General features: G+C 49.7%; 1 protein-coding gene across 3 annotated transcripts in view; it reads left to right on the top strand.

Moving 5' to 3' along the window:
• Positions 1 to 23,849, top strand: part of KCTD16 (potassium channel tetramerization domain containing 16) — a 63,074-nt gene extending 39,225 nt beyond the window's left edge. For all 3 annotated transcript variants that reach the window (XM_027468523.3, XM_027468522.3, XM_072023218.1), the window contains one exon: positions 13,854 to 23,849. In XM_027468523.3, the coding sequence (XP_027324324.1) occupies positions 13,854 to 14,305 (452 nt within the window). In that variant the 3' untranslated portion in view covers positions 14,306 to 23,849. The remainder of the gene's footprint in view (positions 1 to 13,853) is intronic.
• Positions 23,850 to 24,301: the final 452 nt, after the last annotated feature.

The following is a 24,301-nucleotide window of genomic DNA, read 5'->3' as shown; positions in this document are numbered from 1 at the left end:
AGCACAGATGAACGATTGCTTTAGCTTGGGTTTTTTGCTTTAGAGTTTAGTTGCAGACCTGTATATCTCCAGTGCTTGTTGTAGCACCAACGCAAGTACCCATGACATAAAACTTCGCTGTATTAATTAAATAGCTTGCATTAGACATTAATCTCTTGGTAAATACTAGTTTGCTCTATTTCTGGCCTGTGGCTGAGTGCTGGGAGCTGTGCGAGCGGCGCACCGCGATGTGTGCGCCCTGTGCCACATTACGTAGGTCTGACACCTCCTTTCCGAGGTTACTCGCTGGGTTTGCAGCTTCTTGTGATCGCTGCAGAGCTGTCAGAAACAGAGTCCCCTGGAAGCAGGAGGTGCTTTTGGCCGGAATCACATCTGGCTGACAGCAGCTCTACGAGGGGGCAAGGCCACCGGCTTCCAGAGATGGGTAAGAGCAGAGCTGGGCTGAGTCAGGCCCCAGCAGCTCGCAGGGAAGAGGAGAGCAGTGTGAGAAGCAGCTTTTCTTACACTGTGACATGCTGAGATCAAGCTGAAACATTTAGACTCTTTAAACTGCAGTTTAGGCTTTTTTTTTTTTTTTTTTTCCAATATAACTGAGATATTTCTATTCCTCTGCAGCACTTATAACAGCGCTCACTGCTTGCCTCATCCTGATTTTGGCCGAGCAGTGTGGGGTGAGGCTGGAGCCGTGCCCTGGGGAGCAGAGCTGCACGTCCCAGCCACGCCAGGCGCTGCCACGGCTCCCGTCAGGGCTGAACCCGGGTCGGATCGCTCAGAGAACCAGGTCTGAGTCTCCCAGCCGATCAATCAGTAAAGACCATAAAACGCCCAAACAAGTATCTTGAACAGCAGGTCACGGATGCCTTTAGAATATAATTTGTCTTTCCTGAACGAAGTACACAGACCGCAGCGTCTGGTTTGTGTGCTGGCACCAGAGACTGATGCAGGTCACAGACGTGCCGTGGTCAGTGGCACAGCGCTGGGGGGAGCAGAACTTCCCCGTGCCCAGGGCCCAGGGGGGTGCTGGGGAGACAGGTGACAGCCCCCGTGCCCACGGCAGGGCACAAACAAACACAAGCTGTGTCTTCAGTCACTCCTCAGCTCCACCACTTGGAGCAGATGGAGGTGATGCTGGCTGATTCCAGGGCTTCTTCAACACCTCTGTCCTTTAACACGACGACAGCAAACCTGGCTGGTGGATATTGCTGTCTAGGTCTCGCTTCCCACCTGGGGAAGTTTCCCTTGCAACATCTGCAGGTCTCCTTGTGCAAGCAGAGCAGTCACCCCCTGGCCGTAGCCAGGTTGCTGCTCCCCGGTTACTGCTCCTGCTCCGTGGCCAACCTGCTTGGTGCCGCCCTGAGGTGTTGGTACTAAACCTGGGAGGCCTGGCACAGCAGCCCTGACCTTCGCTCTGGATGTATTTTTGATTTCCTCTGAAGATTCTTTTAGACTCTGCCTGCCTTCACAATCTCCCTTACTAGCTTTAGGATAGCTGCGAGGCGTAGCGGTTCCTAAAGAGCCAGTGACTGCGAGGCAGAGCACAGAAGTACAGCGCGATGCTGCAAGTGCAGCCGCTGAGCTCTTTTGAAGTCTTTCAGTCAGTAGAAATGCTCACATTATTTCCAGAGGGATTAGGATCAGGCCTTTACATAGCGGGGAACTTACTTAAATTTTCAACATTTCTTCTAGGTCAAAGGACAGTTAGTCCAATTTTCCCATGTTTGATGCATTTCCACACTACAGCTTGTAGAAAAATCCTTCCAGTATAATTATTTTGAATACATTTGTAATGCTCTGAGATTTCCTGTGAATACATTTTTCATCCACAGAGATACTGGACTCATAATCATTGAGATTTTCTGCTTTCTTATGGAGAATTTGTATGGAATTTAATAATGCTGATGGCAGTAGACTCTCTGTAAATGGCTCAAAAAAACCTACAGAATATAATAGGAACCAATAGCATCTCTAAAGAGTTCTGGCATCCTCCTGTAGAAATATATGGAAGAAAGAATGTTAGATTCTGTAGGAAAGAAAATAAATATTTTCTTCTACGCATGCAGAGCAGAGGTGGTTAGTTAGAGGTTTAGTTAACCAAACTAGATTGGTATCGCAAAACTGATCCAAACCAGTGTGCCACCTCAAAGCAATAAAAACTTCTTCTGCACACATTAAAGAAAAACCCTTCAGTATCCATTAGAAAAACCTCTCCCGTGGATGCCTACACGGCTGCCCACGTGCACCCAAAGTGGAATCACTGCTGCGGGATCAGGGGGCAGCTCCAGGGGATGCCGTACCCCCGTGCCTTCTCTGTGTGTCTGTCTCTGCCTCCCTTCCCAGGCAGAAATTTCTCTGGTTCACTTTGTTCCAGCACCTCCGTCACCTGGGCATGGGCGCTCTGTTTTGTGTTGTTTTCCATCTCAAAATGTCACTTACTCCAGATTTCGCTTGGATTTACTCCCACGGAGCAGGTTCCCAAATGGTACTGATTCATGTTATGGAAATACCAGTCTGAAGGCCCTGGCTGCTGCCGGGGCTCAGCATCTCCTCACCCCTTGGGCTCCTGCTTCATGCAAGAGAAGAGCTCTGGATTTCAGAGCAGGTAGGATTGCCCAGGCATGGGTAACTTAATTGGTCTTGAAGCTGGTGCTAAAATTGTTTTGAGTAAACTGCTGGATTTTTTAAAGCATTATCTGGAGGATCTCCCACTGCATGCATTTATTTGATGCAAAAGTGCTTTGGTCTAGATGCTAAAACTGATAAACCAAACCATTCATTTCTTAAAGTTCAATTCACCACTTACAGGATAGAAAATAAACCAAGCTAACCCACAGCAAGATTAAACTGCAAGATATGGGATTTAAGGCAAAGCCCACTGTGGCTGGGAATGTTTCTCTCACATAAACCAAATTTATCTCTATAGAGCAGAAGGCTATTTTATGAGGTTCAGAAAAGAAAAAAAAAAATAAAAGCTTCCAGAGAGAGTGTCTTAAATAGCTCATAAAAACATAGCATCTGCCCCTCTGGAAAGGGCTCTCTGATTCTCCTGCACACACAGCAGCCAGGTGCTGGGTACCACCATCCCCTGCCTGTGGATTCAGGCTTTTCTCCTTTGTTCTGCCGGCCTTTGAATGCATTTGTCAGAGTCATGCTCCAAATAATTAATAAACAACAGCCCTGCAGGGCTACTTCCTTGCCTAGCATCCCCTCGCACTCTGATTTTCCCTGTAGCCACAACATTTGCCTTGAAGCAAGGGCTGAGCTGCGGGGGCAGCTCGGGGGTGACAGCCCCTGCCCGCCCCGGCGATCGATGGGCAGATGTGCCAGAGCCACACGGTGTTGTTCTTGAGAAGCCATTTATGAAAAATGAGGCTTGGTTCAATGCTATCGAAAATGCACTGCTACAGCAAAGAACATGAGTTATTTATTAGCGCCTGTTGTCAGAGTGAAATACCACAAAGAGTTTTCTGTGATTCGAAGCAATAAATAAGCAGGGAGTGTATTGCAAACACCCCTGGTCATGTTCTGCTCCTCTTGTAACGTCGATTCCTGGTAACTAGAAAAGTAATTTGTGACTTCATTCAGGGATGCATCCTTACAGGGCAAGAACGGGGCTGGCATCAGCCGGTGCCACCAGCCCGGGCGCAGCCCGCTCGGTCAGGAGGTGCCACAGCCACTGGGCAGCCCCTGCCCACGCAGCCGGTGTCCCATGGGGCCAGCTCCTCCCTTCGAGCAGCACTAAACAACGAGTGAAGGACACTAGGTTGCTTTTAATAAGTCTAGGGTGAGAATACCATCTCATGGCAATTAGGAGCTTAGCCATGGCTTTGAGCAGGGAAGAAGAAAGTCTTGAAAACTATTTCCAAAATAGTTGTTTTCCATAAGCAACTTTTTCAGCAGTATCTCTCTGGAGGAGAACCATTTCTGGCCATGGAGCTGTCCCCCTGCCCTCGCCGTGCCTCCTGGTGCAGGAGTCGTGGTGGGTCCCGGCACGCTGCTCCTGCTGGAGCCGCCTCTTGCCTCCAGGAGCTGTGTCCTGCTGGACCTGCCCGCGCCGCCAGCTGCTGCAGGAAGCATCCAGCCTGTTGCTCAGTGCTGTACGGTTATTTAGGTCACTTGATTTTTATGTCAAAATAACTCTGTCAGGATTTTCGTGCCTTTGGTGCAAAGTCAAGTGAGTTAAAGACATAAACCAAACCGCTGTGTTGGCCCAGGACCCGACTCCAAGCGGTACTTCCTTTCCTTGCTTTTCTGGGTACGTGCACTTTGGCTGTGAAAGCAACGCAGAGCTTGTGTGTGGCTCGGGCAGGCACCGGGCAGGGCTGCAGGGCCCCTTCCTCCATGCCCCTGCTTTTGGGGAGCACCATGGGGCTGCCGTGTCTCCTCTACAGCAGCACCACTCACAGCTCCCACACTCTGCTTCGCCTTTGAGCTGGGAAATCACTGAACGGTTAATACCACATTTGTTGAATGCATCGGCTGCCCAGAAATGTGCCTTTCTTGTTGCCAGCACGGGCAGCAGGAGGAAGCCTGTGCCTGCGTTCCTGCTGCCAAATGCCCGCCCAGCGTCCTCCTCCCCGTGCGGTGCCACCGAGAGCCTGGTCTCCGTCCGAGCTCTGCCCGAGATACTCGTGCTGCCTGGAAATCCAAAGAGTGGGTGAATGCATTTATCCAATAATATCAGAGCTGATATTTTGGAAAGTTTTGGAGGTAGAGATCCATCCACTGCCTGAGGTCCCTTGTCTCCTAGGTTTTTAAATCCTGAGATCCGAATTTGCCCTATCTACCAAAAAAAAAGCAGAAGGAGACCGAAAAGCAGGCTCTTGGGGCTCTTTTGGATTCTGTTTCCCAGGAGTTCTTTGCACCCATGTCATTTGTGGTGGGGGTAAAGAGGACCACGCAAATTATTCCACATTATGTTCAGAGTAATGGCAAGTCTTAAAATAGCTCTCAATTAGCAATTGATTGCAATTAATTGGAACAACATAGGCTGACATGATGTTTTCATATCTCTAGAGCATTCATCAGTTCACGAGTCCTAATTTTCAAAAATTCAAAAACTGTGGCTCCCATATTATCACAACCATCTGTCGGCACTTTACAATGTATATCTTCAAGAAGCAGGAGTGCTGCACACTTTGTCTTTGCTAATTAAAACGGGTTTCCAAAAGGCAGCTCAGGTTCAAATGTAAACTATGAAGGGTTTAACAAAGTAAAGCCTTAAAAGTGGTGGGTTTTACCTGTATGTACGCAAGGGCCTGTGGTTTTATATGCATGTCCCCCGCGGTGTTTTGTGCTAGCCCCGAGCCGGGTGCAGCCGTGGCAGCGAGGCAAGCAGAGGGCACCCAGTGCTGCTCCGGGCGCTGCCGTTGGCGTTAAGGCTTGGCGATGCTGGTCTCATCCCAAATTCTTTGCATTGGCCCTGAGGAGTCTGCAGTCACCCTCAGGTGGGTACCTCTGAAATTAGGGCACTGGAAGGGGATGTGTTTTCCGATTACTCAGCCTAGTCCTGCTTTACCTGTGTTGTAATTAAAGGAGAGTTGAACTTCTTTCATCATAAATATCCCGAGTATGTCGGTGCCAAATGCCTGTGAGGGTTGAACCCGTGACCTGTCCCCATTACTTCGCTGGGGTCCAGCCCGGTCGGTTCAGGTGCTGCCAGGGGATTTCACAGCTTCTGAGCTGCCGTGCAATCTAACTTCATTTTCAAGAACTTGAATATGAATTTAAAGTCACAGAAGGTATAGGAAAGATTGTATTAAGATAAAGTGTTAAAACAGTGGTAATAAAGATATCAAACAGTCTTAAATTTGAGGAGTTAAGGCTGGACTCGGTGAAGGAAGATGATGTTGGTAGTGGCAGCTATTAATGCTAGGAGCACCAAACTTAAACAAGCTGGAGATGTTTGACAAAGGACAGAAAGAGCAAATACTATTGGCAGAAGAGGACTTTTGCATCATTTTTTCATTTCAATGTAATTTTCCCAGAGGAAGATAAAAACCATAGTCCTGATGGCCAAATATTGTTTTCAATCCCAGTATTTGGAAAGGAAAATACAGAGCATGGAAGCCAGCAGCACTAACCTACCCCTTGCTGTACTGGCTCTGCAGCTCTTCCCCCCAGACAGTTCCTTGTACTTTTCCTTTTCAAGCCGACTGCTTGCTAAACTGTTGATGAAAAATACAGGTGAGACTTGAACGAGTATTGCTTAGGTGTGCTCTTGTTGTGGCCTGGCAAAAAGCTTTATGTTGTGGATGAGAAATAAAAGGCAGAAGCAGATAAATCTGAGTTGCACAAGCCTGAATGATTTCTCCAGTGCTGCCAGAGAAGGGGAGGGTTAAGCAGGCAGTAAGGTTAGGCTGATAAGGAGGTGTTAAAAAGGGGCTGATTTGAAGAGAAATGCTAGAGGCAGCCAGCTGAGCTGCCCCTGCTTGCTGGCCTGGATGAGAGCAGCTGTGCTGGGTCTCCAGGAAGCCAGTGTGGGGGCTCCAGGAGGAGGCAGAAATGTTCATTGCACAGCCCAGGGGTGCACCAAAGAATAAACTAACCGTGGAGGCAGTTTTCCTCTGATAAAAAGGCTTTGGCTGTGAAATGGAAGGAGTCTTTACGACTTGGGGTATGTCACAACTCTCAGGAACAGCTTGAAGACGTTGGTGACCACATGGGACCAAGTCCTCCAAATGCTTTTTCTGCTTCTCGCCATGTTGTTGCTCATATTTTGCACCTTTCCACTCAGAATTTTAACTTAATTGCACATGAATTTGAAAAAAAAAAAAAACAGAGAAAAGTATTTTGTCTCCTTTATAGGCCCTCTGCAATTTTAACATCAGCTCTCATATGTTTTCTCCACCATGTGGGGAACTTTTTTTTTTTTTTTCAAACAAACTTTATATTCTTACAGAAGTCCATTTCAAGAACTGAGTGTTTTAGGAAAGATCACAGCAGTACTGATAAAATGACAAAATGCTGGGAGACTCCTGATAAAATTGTACGTGCTGGCTAGGGACTGGCTGAAATTGTCTTGCACAAATGGCAGACTTCCTCAGACAGACGCTGCTGGTTTTTACACTGGTTCAGAAATTTTAGATGGTTAAAAAAAAAAAAAAGGAGGGAGGGGGGAGGGCTCGGAAGGAACCAGGTGCCTGCAGAGAGCATCTCAAATCCTGGCAGTGAGCTCAGCCCAGAGCACAATGGAGAGAGAAGCAAATGGAGGGGATCCTGGGCTGCTGGCACAGCCACAGCAGCACCAGGTGTCTGCAGCTGCACCCAGAAGGGTAAAAAATGCTGAAATGGTATTGCCTGGGGTAGTGCCTGGCAGCAGCCGTGCCCTCGGCTGAGCCCCGTCCTCCCCCATCACTGCTGTCTTTGCACACACAGGAGAGTTCAAACCAGTGACGTTACTGTCAAGTCCTTCCCTGGGTTTGTTTGCCTGCTGAAATTTTACTCGAGATCCTTGTTCCTAAAAGCAAATAAACCTATTGCATGTCCATCCTGCTGCCAACGCTGGTACCAGAGCCAATTACTTGCATGGCATTTGTCATTGTTCCTAAGCTTTACCTTGGTAATTTTATTTAGACAGGGGCATTTTCTGCTGATAAATCTGGCTAGATTACCAAGTCAGAGTGTATTTATTAAAACACCAATTAGACTTTAGTCTCTCATCAATCACAACACCTTTAATTCATGCATGGATGCAAAAACTGTTTGAGGCGTTGTGCACGCATGAATGAGTGATCTAAATCAAATTGTCACTTCGCCGGCATTACCTTATCTGCAGACCTAGAGGCAATCAATTTTTTATTTACCCAATGAATAATGTGTGATATATTTAAATGCCTCAACACTTTGTTTTTGTGGTGTTGAAAGGTGAACACTTGCTTCATGAGGTTGGAACGAAAGTGAGGGTAGGGGAGAGGGCACAGGCCCCTTGGATGCCCTTCGATGGGACCCTGGTGGGATGGAGGTGGTGGGAGCTGGGCGTGGGGTGGCTCCGTGGCCGCGCTGCTGATTTCTGCTTGAGTGGGGACTGGCTGCTGCGGTGATCCCCAGCTGGAGAGAGCGTGGAGAAGGCAGCAGAAAGTGAGAGCTGAGAGAGTGCCTTCGCTATTTTGGAAGGAAAAAAAAAATATTGAAATTTCTTGTAGAACAGTAATTTGTAAGAGTCTTGTTCTGAAATATCACAACATTGTGTTTTTTATAAATCTGATACATTATAAAAGAAAATTAGCTGTATGTAGTGTGATATTAACATCATTATAATATGGATGTCAAAACGAGAGGAGGTGTTGAAGTGATCTAGCTGAGCGCTTTCCCAGTGCAAATGTCATCAAACTCACCAACTTCTTGTAGAATATTTCAGTTTCAAGAAAACAGCATTTATCTGTGAAGAATTACCTGAAAAGTGTTCATCTGGTTCTCCAGGGATCTGCCAGAGGTTTCCACACGTCTGATTCAGCTCCCTCTGCCTCTCCCGGGGGGCTTGGAGAGCCAGGGGTGAAGGTTGGCTCCCAGAGCAGAGCGGGGGATGTCCGACCTGCTGCAGCAGGGGATTGGGGGCAGTTTTAGGCACTTTAGAGTGTTTTTGAGAAACCTCCACTGCTGGAGCATCACGGTTGGTGTTGGGGCTTGCTCAGGGAAAGGGAGGAAGGGCAGCACTGCCCTGCAGCACCTGAGGTCGCTTTCCCCATGGTCAGCACCAAAAAAATCGAACACCTTTGTGTCTGAGGTGGACTTAAAGGCAGCTAGCGTTAGGGTCCGTGCACCATTTCCAACAACAACAAAACCAAGCGAACCAGCCCTTTCGTTGGTTTTGGTCTGAAGGTCCCGTGCTAAGCTTATTTTATGTCGTAACTTCTCTCTCCTAAAGGGGTCTTTGCACACCCACTGTCCCCCTTCACAGGATTTCCCATTCCTGCTTGCAGTGTATTTGTCGTAAAAGCTGGAGTGGAGAAGAGAAAGCCACTGGCTGATGGTGTGTGTGTCAATTATACATCAGAGGCTTTACTGCTTCTTCAGAAGCTTCTAATAATAATAATTACAACTAGGGTAGTGGAAGAGGAATGTGCTGAGATCAGGGAGAAAGGCAGGAGAGCTGGGCCAGAATTAATTAGCCCCTTTTATCTGAGAATCTCAAAGCATTTAGACATTAATTAATGAAGCCTGTGGTTACATCAGTGCAATGCACGGTCTGGGGGCTCAGTGACTGCCCTGCTTGGCCGTGAGTCCTGTGCAGAATGGTGCTGCTGCAAAATGCAGAGAAATATTATTTTTTTTCCTCTCTTCTATCCCTGTCATCCTGACACCACCCAAAGCCAGGATGAGGAGACCTGTCCCCCCACAGCATTATGGCTGGGCAGGTTCACACTGCTGGGACCCAAAATCCCCCTCCAAGAAGCAAATAGGCGGGTGCCACATCCCCTAAGAGTAATCTGGAAAATGTTTGGCAATGCACCTGAAAACCACCCGTGCTGTCCTGGCACAGGGGACAATCACTTGTCTTGGTTCTTGTCCTGTGGTGCCTCTCACTTTTTAGCTGATTTCAGGCCGGTGCTCTCAGCATCAGTCTGTACACATTTGCTTTCTCCTGGCTGCTCCAGCACATGTGGAAGGCAGGTGGAAGGCAGTGCACTGCTCCACTCAGCACACTGTGGTGCAACAAGACAGATGAAGTTTGTCCAGCTTTGGGTGTGCCCAGGTGTTGGGGGCTACCTGGTGGTGACACAGGGTAGAGCCTAGAGTCAGGAGCCCTCTGCCCTCCCATTGCCCTGGCCATTGCCCTGGCCATGCTCCAAGATGTCCTAAAAAGTGACTTTTTTTTTTTTTTTTTTTTTACTGGCAAACAACTTTTTTTTTTTTTTTTTTTCCTTTGGTAGGGGGATGGCTGAGCTCTTTTGATAGAAGATTTCCAGGGGGAGGCCAACAGCACTGAATTTTTTTTCCTAAATCCTGAGATCTTTTGTGTTTCCCTTTTGCCATGTGACCTGCCTGTGCAGTGGCTGACCTGGCTTACTCATTGATGCACATCAGCTTCTTCTTACCTTCGAGCATACAGATAGTGCAGCTATTTGTTGCTTTGATTCATTTCTAAGAGGAGATACCTGGAACAAGATTATTTTCTTGACTGATGTCCTCTATACAAAATCCTTATAATTTGTCTCTTGTTCCCTGCTGAAATCTCTCTCTTCTCTGTCTCTCCCCCCTTTTTTCCTCTCCATTTGGGTTCAGCAGAGATGTCTTCTGTTTCATTTTGTGCTAATTCTCAGGGAGCACCAAGTCCCTTGGCAGAAGCCAGTGAGCAGGACTGAGTGTGCTGTGCTGCTGGTGACAGGTCTGGAGCCTGCTCGCCACCCCAAGTCCCCGGGCCCTTGCTAATGGCCATGCTGAGGGGCTGATCCTAGCAGAGTGCGTTACGACCATGCACAAGGTTATCCACAGCTCTGCTCCGCATCTCTGTCAGGCTGACCGATCCTTCTCCCTACCTTTGATGTCAGCTACTTGATGTAACACCGAGGGTAATTTAGTTACTTAAAATTATAAAATCGTGTCTTGTGTGCTATGTCTAAAATCTCAAACTTCCCTTGCTTGTCAGAATTTCTCTGTTTTATTTCCTCGCTTCATAGTCTCTGAAACTCTTTTGGCAGAACAAATGCACCCTTCAGTGAGTTCATTTAGCTGGTGAATTCGTTTGACTGATAGCTGGCTTTGGATTTAGGCTCTCAAATTTGTTTTGGCAAGACTGCCTCTGAAATGCCCCGCGTCCCCTGGCTCCTGAGGAGGGGAAATCACTGCTTCGCTGAGCCCGCGCCTGCCCCTGCTTTGTCAGAGCGTGGCAGGAGCAAAGGCTTTCACAGCCTCATCTGGCTAAGGCAAAATTAGGCAAAGGGAGTTGGCGAAGCAGGAAACTCGACAGCTCTGCCTGTGGTTTGCACTGCACACCTGCAACACAGTGCAGCCCAGCTTGCTTGACTTGTGATCAGATCCTTTTAGTTTTAACTAACAGAGGCAACTTACCGGCATAGCAATTACTTTGATCCAGGTTGGCACAGATGCATTTTTCATGTGTTATTGCTTAATACTGGAACATTTCTTTTTTTCTTCCCCTGCAATCTGAGGATAGCCTAATGATTTATTTTTTTTTTTCCTCCCTACTTTGTAAGAGCTAAAGGGCAATTCAATTTTCTCCATAGCATTCTTGCTCTCTTTCGTATTTCCTGATGGACTGCTCTAGCTAGCCTGCTATGTTGTGCTGGTGATGAAAATATGAAGGCCTTTTCTGCACAGAATGTAAGCTTTGCCCCTTTGGTAACTAAAGGCCAGGAGCAGCATGGGCCGGGCAGCGGGGCTGGCTGCGGTGGTGCTGGCGTGAAGGCTGCCGGTGTGGCTGTTTTGGAGGGCCTTTATCTGCATCTGCAGACTTCCCCACCCTTAAAAAGGTGTCAAAATGTATATATGAAGACGAAATCTGTTTCTAGCACCTGGGCCTGGCCTAGTTTTTGCTGGTTTGCCTCACGAAGAGATGCTTTTCTGCCTCCCAGCTCACATGCAGCATGCCCACAGTTGCTGAATATTCATTAAGTGAAATTAGCATTTATTAGGCCTTAATTAAGTTATAAAAGGTTTATTCTGCGGTAATGAAGCGTGCACTCCAGAGGTGCGGAATGGCAGCAGGTGGGTCCCTGCCCGTGCCCCATCTCCTCCCCAGTGCCGCGGGGGGAGGCGGCGGGGCCGAGCCTGGCGGGGCTGCTGGGCGCGCTGCGGGCCCGAGGGTCCCCGTGGGACCACAACCAGGAGAGTGAGGCACCCCGTGCAGAAATGCCCGCGACTCATGGGTGTGAAAAGAGCTTCCTGGGGAGATGTGGGCAGTGAGACCTCGTCAGGTCTCACATGGAAGAGCTGCAAGGAGCGTGCCTTGGGCCCACGCGGGGCCAGCCCAGCCACTTCTGCTTGGCTGCCCGGGCACCCGGCGTGGGCGAGTGCTCGTCCTGTGCCTTCAGCCTGAGGGGATCCTCGGGACCAGCCCGCAGTGGAAGTGGTGGTGAAGCGCCTGGGCTGTTGTAACCCAGCTTGTGGTGAGGTCTGCCTCTTGTTCACACTCGCTATTGCCCATGTTTCCTCTTTTCTGAGCATTGGGTATAATAGCTACTGATTAACCAGACAATGTAATTAGGCAGCTGTAGCGATGTCCTGTGCCACGGCATCAGCCTGGTGCTTGGTGCCTGCTGTTCGCTGTCCGGGCAGTGTTGATGCTCCAGGTGCAGGCAGGAGATGTGCTCCTCGGCTGGGCGGTGGCGGTGGTGGTGCTCACCAGATGCATCTCCTCCAGGACCCGCTGCTGTCCTTAAGCACATGCAAGCATCAGGGGAAAATGTCTGGCTTTGTGGGAGAGCAGGAGAGGAGACAGCAGCGGGGATGCTGTGCAGAGCCTGGCCGGAGGGAGCCAGCTCTGTGCAGGAGCAGGAGCAGCAGTGCTCAGTGGGGCCAGGCCCTTGGGAGGGTTTTGCAGGGAACCTTGGCCAAGCTGCCACGTATCACAGCTGGCAGGCACGTGTCCGAAACACACGCCTCGGGTTTTTACGAAGGCTCGGTGCATAATGCCTTTGTCAAGGCAAAGCAAATTAGAAGTAATTTCAATTTAGCCACTATTGACTTTTTTTTCAGACAACATACAGAACAGGTCTTAAATTTAATTTAGCCACACAGCTCGCAGACTGAAAGACTCCTTCATTGTTGTGGAAGAAGAGCAAGGAACAGCTGGGGAGGGGCTTTCCCCCCTGTAAATTACGTGCATTGTATTCACGGCTACAAAAAAGTTGGAGAAGTGGGAGAGCAGGGCAGCTCTGTAACAATGTGCCTCCGTGGGCCTGCAGAACCCCTCTCCCCAGGGTCTGTGCGGGGTTTTGGGGGGTGGCAGCAACACTTGCCCCTGTTCCTGGGGTCTCAGGGGGGCGAGGACAGAGCCGCCTCGTGGTCCCAGTGCTGTGCATCCCCCTGGCCTGGTCACAGTGCTGTGGCTGCCAAAGAGCTGCCGGCGCTCATGAAAGCAGTGGAGTGCCAGGTGTGCAGGACCAGCCGCAGCACCCACATTTCCACCTTATGGGAGAGAGCAGGGCCCGTGTGGCTCGTGGGAAGTTGCTCGGCTACATTATGCTTTCCTTGATCTGGATAATATTACCAATCTGCACGAGCTGGAAATGATAATTACATTTTAGTGGAAAGACGGATGCTTCCAAATGACATTTAAATCCATCATTATCACAGCGGTTTGGTCAGGGAACAGTTTTTATCAATGCCAGCTCTTCCCCTTTGTCGTGGATTATTGCATTCCGGCAAGTCTCCAGCTGAAAAAAAAAATCAAGCCATGTGCTATATGAATCGGGAAATAAATTAAATTCTGTTCAGGGGTTCCCATCACCGATGGATTATGCAAACGAAGGAGTGCTTTTCCCAGAAGCCTCCCATCTCAGTGGGACGAGCCCTCCTGCACAGGCGCCAGCAGCAGCAGCGAGGGCAGGGGCTGGGGGGCTCCGCTGGCCCGATGCCCACAGGACAGGGGCTACTCCGGTTGCACAGTCCTGCAGGCAAAGGTATTATTGAGCCCCAGTGAAGAAAAGATGTCTGGAGAAGTCAGTGCTGCTAATTTTTTGTTATTGTCAGTAACTGAAAAGTAAATTTCCTGCATGCTACTGCCAGGAGGCTGGGGCGGATGCAGGGGCTCCAGGCCCGGTGATGGTGGGGTCCCGAGGGCTTTGCTGTGGTCCAGCCGAGCAGCTCCCCGTGGGTGAACGTGGCTGTGGGGAGGGGGGGGAGGAGGCTGGCAGCTCGCAGCAGTCTAACCCCGCTCTCTCTCCGTCTCGCAGGTGAGCCATCCCGCTGGTCCTCGTCCCACTGCGACTGCTGCTGCAAGAACGGCAAAGGCGACAAGGAGGGTGAGAGCGGCACGTCCTGCAATGAGCTGTCAACATCCAGCTGTGACAGCCAGTCGGAGGCCAGCTCCCCGCAGGAGACCGTCATCTGCGGCCCCGTCACGCGCCAGCCCAACATACAGACTCTGGACCGGCCGGCCAAGAAGGGCCCCGTGCAGCTGCTGCAGCAGTCCGAGAGCCGGCGGAAGAGCGACCTGCTGCGGACTCTCACCTCGGGCTCCAGGGAGTCCAACTCCAGCAAGAAGAAGGCGGTGAAGGAGAAGCTCTCCATCGAGGAGGAGCTAGAGAAATGCATCCAGGATTTCCTCAAAATCAAAATCCCAGACAGGTTTCCGGAAAGAAAGCATCCCTGGCAATCAGAACTGCTGCGGAAGTACCACCTATAGGCTCTGGGCAGGAAGGCGTGGAGCCTGATTGCCATTACTGCGAGATCCTAAGTGATACAAAAATAATTCCCAACAATAATTATTTGTTAGGTCACAAAAAAAAAAAAAATCCATCTCTATAGTACTGCCTAATTTGCCTATTTCACCTTAACATTTATAGTCATAGGGTTACGATATTTTTCCAGTCGTGGAAGCACAATGACAAATGCTTTTATTTGTAAACTCTGAGTCTTACACAAGCTGAATACCTTAAGGGCACAACAATACCGACAACACAAGATGCTCGCGTGCAGATGCTGCTGGTGCCAGTGGGAACACGCAGGCAGCGGCGGGGCGGCGCGTGGCTGCATGCCTTCTGCACCCCCCTGCCAGCTCGGTGGTTTAGAGGGGTGTGCACTGCTCACAGGAGCAAGCTATGCCGTGGCAGTTTACCTGAAGCACGTGTGTATATATATATGTGCATATATATATATGTGTGTATATATATCTCTGTGTATATATATATGTATATATATATATCAATATATATTGCTTAAAGATTTTCTGGCTCTCTCCTTGTAACTGCACTTTCTCAGAAAAGAGCATTTTTTTAGCAGCTGTAGATGTTCCAGTTCTTCTTCAGGTCTTTGAGGGTTGAATAGTAAAGAAACCCCAGGAGAAACCCCATCACACTGCCTCTCACTCTTTTTTTTCCCCTTCTCTGAGACACTGTAAATGCATTTCAGTGGAGACCAGGGACAAGTGTGTGGGTCTTTGTTGCCATCAGCAAAATATTCCATTTGTTTCTGGTGAGCTCATTCCATCTGCGTCCTCCCCACGCCTCTTGTTGTGCTCCTCCAGGCTTTCTGGTGACAGCGGGCTGAACCTGTAATGCTTCCAGTGGAAAGACAGAGGAACATTTCCAGGCGGAGCGAGGGCAGGTGGAGCAGCAGCGCGGTGAGGATGGCGGGTCTCTGCCTGCCTGCCAGGCACGTTCGCCAGCAGTGCCTGGCTCGAGCCGGCAGGACGAGCAGACGCTCGGTCCCATCCAGCACAGAAGCAAATACAAGAAATTATCAGCCTAACAAGATACGTTTAATGCTTTGACTGGCAGGGAATCAATTGCTAGAGGACAGGAGCAGCGCTGTTGCAGCTACGTGCATTTCAAGAGAAAATTGAAAACCAAGAAGGACGTAGCCATATTCCGTGACAGAGGTGCTGTCTGCATGCAGGTCCTGTTCACGGCCCGTGGCATGAGCCAGCAACCACGCTGAGCATGCCCTGGGGCCCACAGGGAGGTGGGACCCAGGGAAGGGCTGTGGGTGCACATTGGTAGCCAGCAGCAGGGGCTGGGGAGCAGAGAGCCCTGAGACCGGGGTCTGAGCTCCGTGGGGAGCCCAGGGTGCTGGGGCTGGCCGGGGGGCTGCGGAAGAGCGAACTGCTCCGGATAACTGGTGTTGGCTGGGAACGAGCTGCTAGAGTACTTGAGAGAAATTATTTATTTTCTAAAGGCAGGAAAGGAAGGATACATATATATGGGAACGGATAGTGCTGGTAACAAACCACTTTGGTTCTGACTTATTTAGCATCCTCCAGGTTCCAGAGCTCTTGAATTTCACACTGCTGTGGGAGATGATGTCAAGTGTGCACAAATTATTTCTTGCTGATCTTAATGCAGTTTCAGGAAGGTGGTTCTTTTGTGCTCATAAGGCTCTGTTGTTCCCACACAACGGGCGAGGAAGTCTTTGTTTTGCCAGATGAGTCCTAAGGTCTGCATGAGCACAGCTTCATAGCCATCGCTTGGCTGTAGATGTCAAGCAGGAGTTTATTGGTGAGGATGCAAATTTTACCAGCAAACAAGGAAGCAATACGTGTCCAGAGTGATCCTTAAGCACAAGCTGTCTGCAAGGAGGGGAACAAAACTTCCCAGCAATACATCTCCAAGTCATTGGAGAGCACAGTTTGGAGGTGGCAGCTTGGCATCATCTCTGCTGTGTTTTTTACCAGGATTTTACATGTGAGATGCTCGTATCTGCCTCCTCTTAGCAGTGTGTTGGTTTATGACATTTCCCCCTTGCCCTGGCACCAAGGCGCAGTTTTGACAGAACTGGGGAGCAAATGGGGCTCTCCCACAGGATTTGCAGCCATGTGCGCAGTTCAGGGTGGATCGTGCAGCTGAAACCTTGCAGCTTCCCTCACTCCAGGGCATTCCCTGGCTCCTTTTCACATCATAAGTGTTTGGGCTATAAAATACAAGTGACAGGGTGAAAGAATGGTGCTGGGTGTGCGTGTGTGCGCCTTCCCAGAGTGATGCTGGGGGTGTACAGGGCTGCAGGATGATTAATAACTGTGGAAAAATTAGACCCAATGAAATACACCCAAATGGGCTTGATTTATGTGACCTTCATGTCTTCAGTTTTAGATGAAATGGTTATTACTCTCCAGCGCTACAGAAATAAAGGTCTTAAACCTCAGTAACCATGGGCAGCCCAGCCCGCAAGGAAGCACAGAGCTGTGTCACCGGTTGGATGGGTGTGCAAGGAGCGGGTGTGCCCAGGCACACGCGGGTGCACACGTGTGGGTGTGCTGTGTGTGTCCCTACACATGTCTGTGTTTCTGCAGGGCTCTGAGCCCGCTGTAACTTACACTGTGGTATTGCACAGGGTAATTTAGCACTGGGGGTTGTGCTTCATGGCTTTTTGTTTCAGGCTGACTGGCAAGCTCACGCGAGCCCTTGTGCAGATGGCAGGAGCTGTCTGCCCGCCCTGGATGGGAGTTGGGCAACACGTGGGATGCTGCAGAGCATCCGCTCCTGCTGCCCGCCTTTGTCCCAGATGTCCCCTTCCTGTCCCCTGCCTCAGCTGCTCTTCCAGAGCCAGGCTTTGGGCACGTCCCTGTGTACCGTCACCAGCCGCAGGGTCCCCCGGGGCACAGAGCATTACTTGGGAAGACCTCTTCCCTAAAATAGTGTCATACATACGTACACATGCATATACACACAGATACAAACATATACATAGATACACAGCTAGAGAGATTTGTACATGCACCTTGGGAGGCGAGGCGTGAATTCATGCCTCGGAGGCAAGGTTTGTTCTGCGCCTGCAGGAGCTGGCACTGCTCACCGATCGTGGGGGCGGGAGGTACCTGCAGCAGGGGTACCGAGCGGCTTGCTGTGCCCCTCGCCAGCTTGGCAGTGAGATGTGGTCACTGCTCGGCCCCAGGGCACCATCCTCCCGCTGGGCTCCTCCCGGGGTCTGCACAGGTGGGTGGCCGCGGGCAGGATGCGGCCCTGCTCCCACTCGTGGCTGAGCCAAGGCGATGAGGGCGAGACAGGAGGTGGAGGTGATGCAGTGGGGAAATGGGACAGGAATAACAAAATTGTCTAAAACGTAGCTGGCTTTTGACTCTAAAAATATTCGGCTCAATTCTAATTTGTTTCAGTGAAAGAACCTCTGCCGATCCGTAGGACATTGTTGGTCACTTACTGGTAGCAAGCCAAAATGACACAGTTAACAGAGGACTTTATTCTTTCTCAAATATCTGGGGAGCAAACTGGTATTTGAGCTACTTTCCATGCATAACTAAGACCAAATATGAGTTCTGTTGAAATTAAATTGAAAACATACATTGACTTCAGTGGGACTGAGACTCCTAAAATGCCTTTTCTCACAAAAAAAAAATGGGCAATTGTGTCAGTGAAGATGAGAGAAGGCCATTAAACTGTAATAACATTCACATCCACTCACACCGCTCACTACATCTACGTGCAGCAACCGGGACTTGCCGTTCAGCGGCGGGGTTGTGGAGCCAATTTTTGGCTGCCTCGGCATGCCCCAGGGGGCCTGCTGAGGATGCTGGCAGGGGGCAGCTGCGTGTGGCCGGGGGGACAGGGAACTGGTGCGTGGTGGCACCCCCGGCTCGGGCTGCTCCTGGTGCAGCCCCACGCAGCCCCGCCAGCCGCTCTCTGCCGCAATTAGCGGTGTTTGCAGGGCTGTCGCTGCAAACCCAGCCACCTCGAGGACTTGGACATCAGAGGGAGACAGAGGCAGAACATGTGAGTTTACACAGATCCATGTGGACCAAATTATTTCTTTCCCCTAGGTCATGCATGCCCCATATAGACACTTCACAGTACTCTGATGGAAATGTTTTGGGTTAATTCTAGTTTTGTGAGGTAGTTTGTTCCTTCTCTCTGCAAAGCTGTAGGCTGAAGGAGGAAACTAGGCTGATCTGTATTGGCAGAGACCTCAATGTAAGCGAGACCTTCAGCCAGCTCCCATTGCTCTCCTAGCCCTGGGAAGGCTGAAGAAACCTTTCCAATTTCCTACCCTGCCGTGAAGCCCTTTCCATCGTTGCAAGTATGCGCGTGGACTTGACATTCAGAGTACTTTATGCATAAGGCCCCATGTATATCATGGTACAAAATAATTGTCCAGTCTTATGGATAGTTTATGCCCCAGCGGGGTTTTGTAGATTAATAGTAAAAGAACAAAAAAGCACTTTTAAATTATTTATATTATAAAAAGACATTCTTTATTTTTCTTGGCATCGATATCACTTAGCTAAAAATCAGTTTATAAGAATGCTATTACAGATTTTAAACTATAGCAATGATAAAGCAAACACGAAAAAGCGGAGTTCAGAGCTGAGCAGAGGCCAAACCTCCCGGCGTGAGGCAGGGGGAGCACGGGGCCCTCCGAGGGCTCCCCCCCGCCCAGGTCGTGCAGCCACGCGTGCGCTCGGGGGGGGCAAATGCCACCAGTGCAATATTCTCACAGCCAACACAGGACGTAGAGGGGGGTTTGGTGACTTGTGACTTTGTGATCTCTACGGGGCCTTGCTCATGTTACATTTTCGGACCTCATACAAGCACTTAATGACTTTGCCGAGGCTGAGTCAGTCTGTTGCACATTGATGTAGATTAAGTGGCACCCACTGAATTACCTCTTCTACTTTCCGACGTGGTTCACTTGTACATAAGTGTAATGTCAAATTGTTTACAGGTTATTTTGTGCGTAATTGTGGAAACAAAAATTTTAACTACAAATTTAAAGGAATTGATTTTACTGGAAGGTGTTAAAAAAAAAATGAATGTGCTTAATACAGTATAGACATCATTGATTATGGTCTCACATGAATGCATGTATCTCCGTGTTGTCAGTCCCCACCAGTGAGGTTATTGGCAATATTCTGCAGTCTGTGAATAGCAAATATGCATAAACTACTGTGACTCTGACAAATATAACTCAGTAACTGTTTCTACTGTGGTATGTAAAAAAACAAAACAAACAAAAAAAATCAACCTGTAGCTTTTAGCCTGCTGTATTTCCCTGGTACAAAGAACACCGAGACAGAAAGAGACAAGTTGGGAAAAACCGAAGCCGTCACACCCGTGACCTGGGCAGAGTCACTTGCCCAGTGGCTCCTGCCAGGTGGCTTTGGTCCCGCTGCCAAAAAAGCCTGCGTGCAGAGGCTCTGAGGTGGTAAACCTCGTGTTGCTGTTGCCCTTCTGCTCCAGCGTCATGGCTGGCAGAAGAGCCGACCTTTTGTTTAGGATCCTGGTAAATGAAGAGAGGAATTATATATTCATGGCTCTCATAAGTGGGTCAGGTGTTACACGATACGCTGCAGAAACGTACAGCTATCAGCACTGTGGTGCTGGGTGGCTGAAATCTGCAGCTAATCTGTGTCTGCCATCCAGATCTGTGCGGATACACTGCAAGAGCACAGACAAGAATAAATAAGTTGGTATCCTTCACCTGTCATATATATACACACATAGATATATAGATAGATACATACACGCTTTCTTGCCCACTGTAATTTAGCATTGCCTCCTGTTAACCAGTTCTTTACAGATTGGGGATAATTCTCTGATTAAATTTTTGAGTTTTATTTTCCTCATTTATTTCTGTGAGAGGCTGAAAGCACCAGTTCAGTGATTGCAGGCTGGCATCCTTCTTCCTCCCCACCTTGAACAGGGCTTTTCTGATGCCGTGATTGGAAAGTACTGTCACCAGCAGCAATACATCTGGAAGAGCCATCGCTGCATCAGGGGTTACCTGCCAAAGTATTTCCAAGCATACTTTGAAATACTTTATTGTGCTTTTAAGGCTGCCCCGTGAAGGGAAGGAATGCAATTCTACATTCTCGGAATGACAGAGGTGTAACTTGTGTTCACTGTCACGTTTCCTTCCACCCTTCTTGGGGGTAGTTGCAGCATGGCACCGCTGGTCTCTGCATTCTCATCGCTCCTCCACGCTAACATGACTCAAATAGAGAAGCATAGCTGTAGGCAAGCTGGGGCTGGAAGAGCCAGCAAAGCAGGCAATTGCTCACTTGTGTGGCTGAATATCCTGGGATGATTTTTTTTTTTTTTTTTTTTTTTTTAATCTTTGGTACTTGGCTGATCTCCAGTGGAGCCCTTTCTGACGGTCCCTTCCTGGGAGCAGGCGAGCAGACCCTGGATTTGTGGAGCTCATCCCATCTGGTGCCTTGCCGAGCAGGGATTTGGGTGCTGTAGTGTCTGCACAAGCATATGGGAGGCAAAGCCCTTCTGGAAGCTCATCTCGGATGGCGAGGCCTCTGCGAGCAGCCACAGCCACCTGCAGACGGCTGGGGACAGCGAGCTGGGCAGGACGGCAGAGGACGGAGCCTTCTGGTGGGATGAGCTCACATCTGGATCGGCGACCCCAGGCCTGGAGCTGAGGGGACAGGGAGAAGGGCGGCAGTGGGGAGCTGCTGGGCCAGCCTGGGGTGGCTGCGATCATGGCTCGCTCAGCAGTGTGCTGATCTTCGGAGAAATCAGAAGAGGAGATGCTGCTATTACCAGATTTTTATTAGAAACGGCACAGGTTACTTTTCCAGGTCGGCTTTTTTGTCCTACTGATACATATCCAAATTATTGCAAGTGTTCAGAGCTGGTAACAGCAACCAGGAACAGCAAACAGCTGGGCTCCAAGTGTCTGTGGAAATGCTGCACCAGTGTATGGTATGGATGAGATCTTTGTGACTAATGGACTTTGACTTTGCAGAACTTTTTTTTTTTTTTTTACTTTTTTTTTTTTTTCAGACAATTTGGAATAAACAAAATGTATTATTTTTTTTTTTCCCTTTTTTTATGTGAAACTACAAATCTCATTTTGTCTGACCTGAAATGACAGCAATGTTTCACTTCAAATGACAACAAAATTAATAACAATTTGTTACACCCCTCTTTGTTCTGTTTTTTCTTAGTTAGACCAGTTTTGAACTGTTGGTCTTCTGAGAATAGAAGTTGAATCATTCACTTCTGAAATGACAAGTTACTCATTTTTGCACATTTCACCATGCTCTCTTGTGCCCTTTTTCCCAGCCATTGCTTCTTTCCAGTCCCACCATGCATTCCCAAATGCCCCCAGCTCCCTCAAGGGGCTGGCCTCTGCCCCCCAGCCTGGCCACCACCTCGTGTCTGCTGGCTGTGAGCCCCCAGCGAGCACCGCCGCTGTTCCCAGAGCAGAGCAGTGCTCCTGGGGGCTGGCTCCCCTGCACCCCCAGCCAGTTCTGCTGGATGCCCCTCACAGCAACCATGACAACTCTGCTCCTTCCAACAACTGTGTCTCTTCGTAATACACTGTGGCTTTTTCAGAACAGCACATTTTTCTGAAAATATTTTAAGCAGCTCTACTTGTTTGCCTGTGCCAATGTAAGCCATGCTCTGAGGTTTCGCATTATCAGGGATGCACACAGGCATCTCGTCCGTGATGCTGCAGGCAGACCATACTGATTTTTCCCAGGAAAAAGTCCTGTACAACTGCCCAGGCTTCTGGGAGCTGTAGTGAGGTGTTCTGGGCTGTTACCATTGCCCAGAAAGACACAAAGAAAAGAAGAAAGAAACCAATTCAAGATCAAAGTTTGCTTTGTAAAAATTACTTGCTTTCCTTTGCTGGCTCAAGAGATCACAAGCAGAACAGTCGCACTCTACCCGTTCTTTCACTTCTTTCAACTTCATTTAATTATGCTAATACTTCATTATGTCGAGGCAGTGCTGGGGGTAGCCACGGGGAAGCCGAGCTCTAAGAGCATGTCTCAGTACGGCGCTGTCGTGGCTGCAGGGCCGCAGGTACCAGGTGCCAGCAGAAAGCTCTTCAGCACCAGCACGCTCCGTGCTGCATAACAAAAGCCAATTAGCAAGGCTCCATCTCCCTGGTAATAAATCTTAAGAGAAGCTGAACTGTTCTGGAATACATTATTTTCTTCATTTCTTTTCATGTACGAAGGAATCAAAAAGCTTGCTCTTTATTGATAGCTGAGGTGAAGCCAAATTCCAGCGGTCGCGAGGAAAAGGCCCTGTTCACACCACAGCCCAGGCTTCCCCTGCTTGCCCCTCTGCAGCACGCAGCGTGCTGTGGTGTCTCATCTCCCTTTTCATCTTGCCCAGCCCTTCCCGTCTGTAAGGGAGGAGAAGGCACCGATGCAGCCACCACGGCTGGTGGAGGCCTCCTGCCCGCAGGGCACAGCTCTGCTGCCCCGGGGGCAGGTTTCTGGGGCAGGAAGCTGAATTTTTGCTATTCCTAGCACTTCTCAGTACTGTCTCCTTCTTCTGTAAGAGAGGGTGAGAAAGAGCAGTGGGTATTCAGATTAGAGTACCTGTATGATAATTACTGCAGGTTTAATTACCTCCCTTGCACACTGCGCAATGTGCATGGAAAGTAGGAGTGATGCGTTTTGATACCAGGTGGTATCAGAAAATAATTTTAATCTGCCTTACAACTATATAATTAAAGGATCTAATATATAGAAATATATATATACACACAGACGTATATATTTCTGTTTCTTGCTGATCGATTCACAGCGGTTCAGGCCGGTGGCAGCAGGCCAGGCACGGCCGGCTCTGCGCTGTGCGGCTGCGCTGCTCTGGGTGCCGCGGGGAGACCGGCACCAACCCCTTCTGCACACACTTTGGAGGGGAGGACACCTCTCCTGGGTGGACAGTCACCCAACATGACACGCCATCCAAGCAGTTATACAGTGGGGAAGGTCTCGGGGAGGGCTCCGTTGCCCGTCTGCTTCCTTTCTGCTGGCTGCCCTCAGCAGTTCCACCAGACCAAGGGGCAGGCCGAGCAGGGAGTAACCGAGCAGGCCGTGGGCTTGGCAGAACTGGGGATGAATCATTGCTGCGCCCCAAAACCAGAGGGAACTGAGCTGGGCAGCGTGCCTGGTGGAGGAGGAAGAGCCTCCGCACAGGCAGGCAGCACAGGGGGCTGCAGGGCAAAGACGAGCCCTCCTGCAGTTTGCAGCCAGTCCTTGCTGCTTGCGCTGCTTCTGCTCCTGCTCCTGAGAGCTGAGGGACCGGTGCTGGCAGCAGCCGCCCCTTAGGCTCCTCCGGTCAGAGTGCAGGGGAGAAATCTGTAAATACAGCAGGTTAAAAACTGGCAAAGTAACTGCGGATCTGTATTTAAAGCAGATGTTTCCCATGTTTTGTAGTATCGTTTTATTGATAAATAAAAATCGACCAAAGACAAAAAGGCATTTGGCATTGTGTGTGTGACCCGGGCCAAGCTGCTCGCTTGGACCCGCTCATGGCAAGGGGCCGCGTGGTGCTGACTGAGCAGCTGCACAGCAGGGGCTGCAGGCACGGGGGTGGCCATAGGGACCCCTCCTCAGCTTCTGGCAGCACCCTGGGGGGTGGCGGTGGTCCCAAGGGTGTCGCTGAGAGCGCTGCAACCTGGTGGTGCAGCTGCTGCTCCTCACGGGCCTGACACGGAGCCAGCATGGTCAGCCCCACGCACCTTCATGTGCAAAAACGAGAGAAAAGCAGGACACGGGCCTGATCCTGCTGCTTAACGGAATTGTGACAAGGGAAGAAAATACCTGGAATTAGCAGTTTGGTCCCTCAAAATTTGGAGAGGAAGAATCAAAGTGCAATTTTGATCATGTCCATTCCCAACCTGAGAGGAACACTGCATCGTGTGTACTGGAAAATAGCCTTCCTGCTGCCGCCTCGTCTCCGCAGAGCAACATTTGCGTGCC

The sequence above is a fragment of the Anas platyrhynchos genome, chromosome 14, assembly GCF_047663525.1.
Source record: "Anas platyrhynchos isolate ZD024472 breed Pekin duck chromosome 14, IASCAAS_PekinDuck_T2T, whole genome shotgun sequence".
Lineage (NCBI taxonomy): Eukaryota > Metazoa > Chordata > Aves > Anseriformes > Anatidae > Anas > Anas platyrhynchos.
This window is presented reverse-complemented; position numbering and strand designations above follow the sequence as displayed.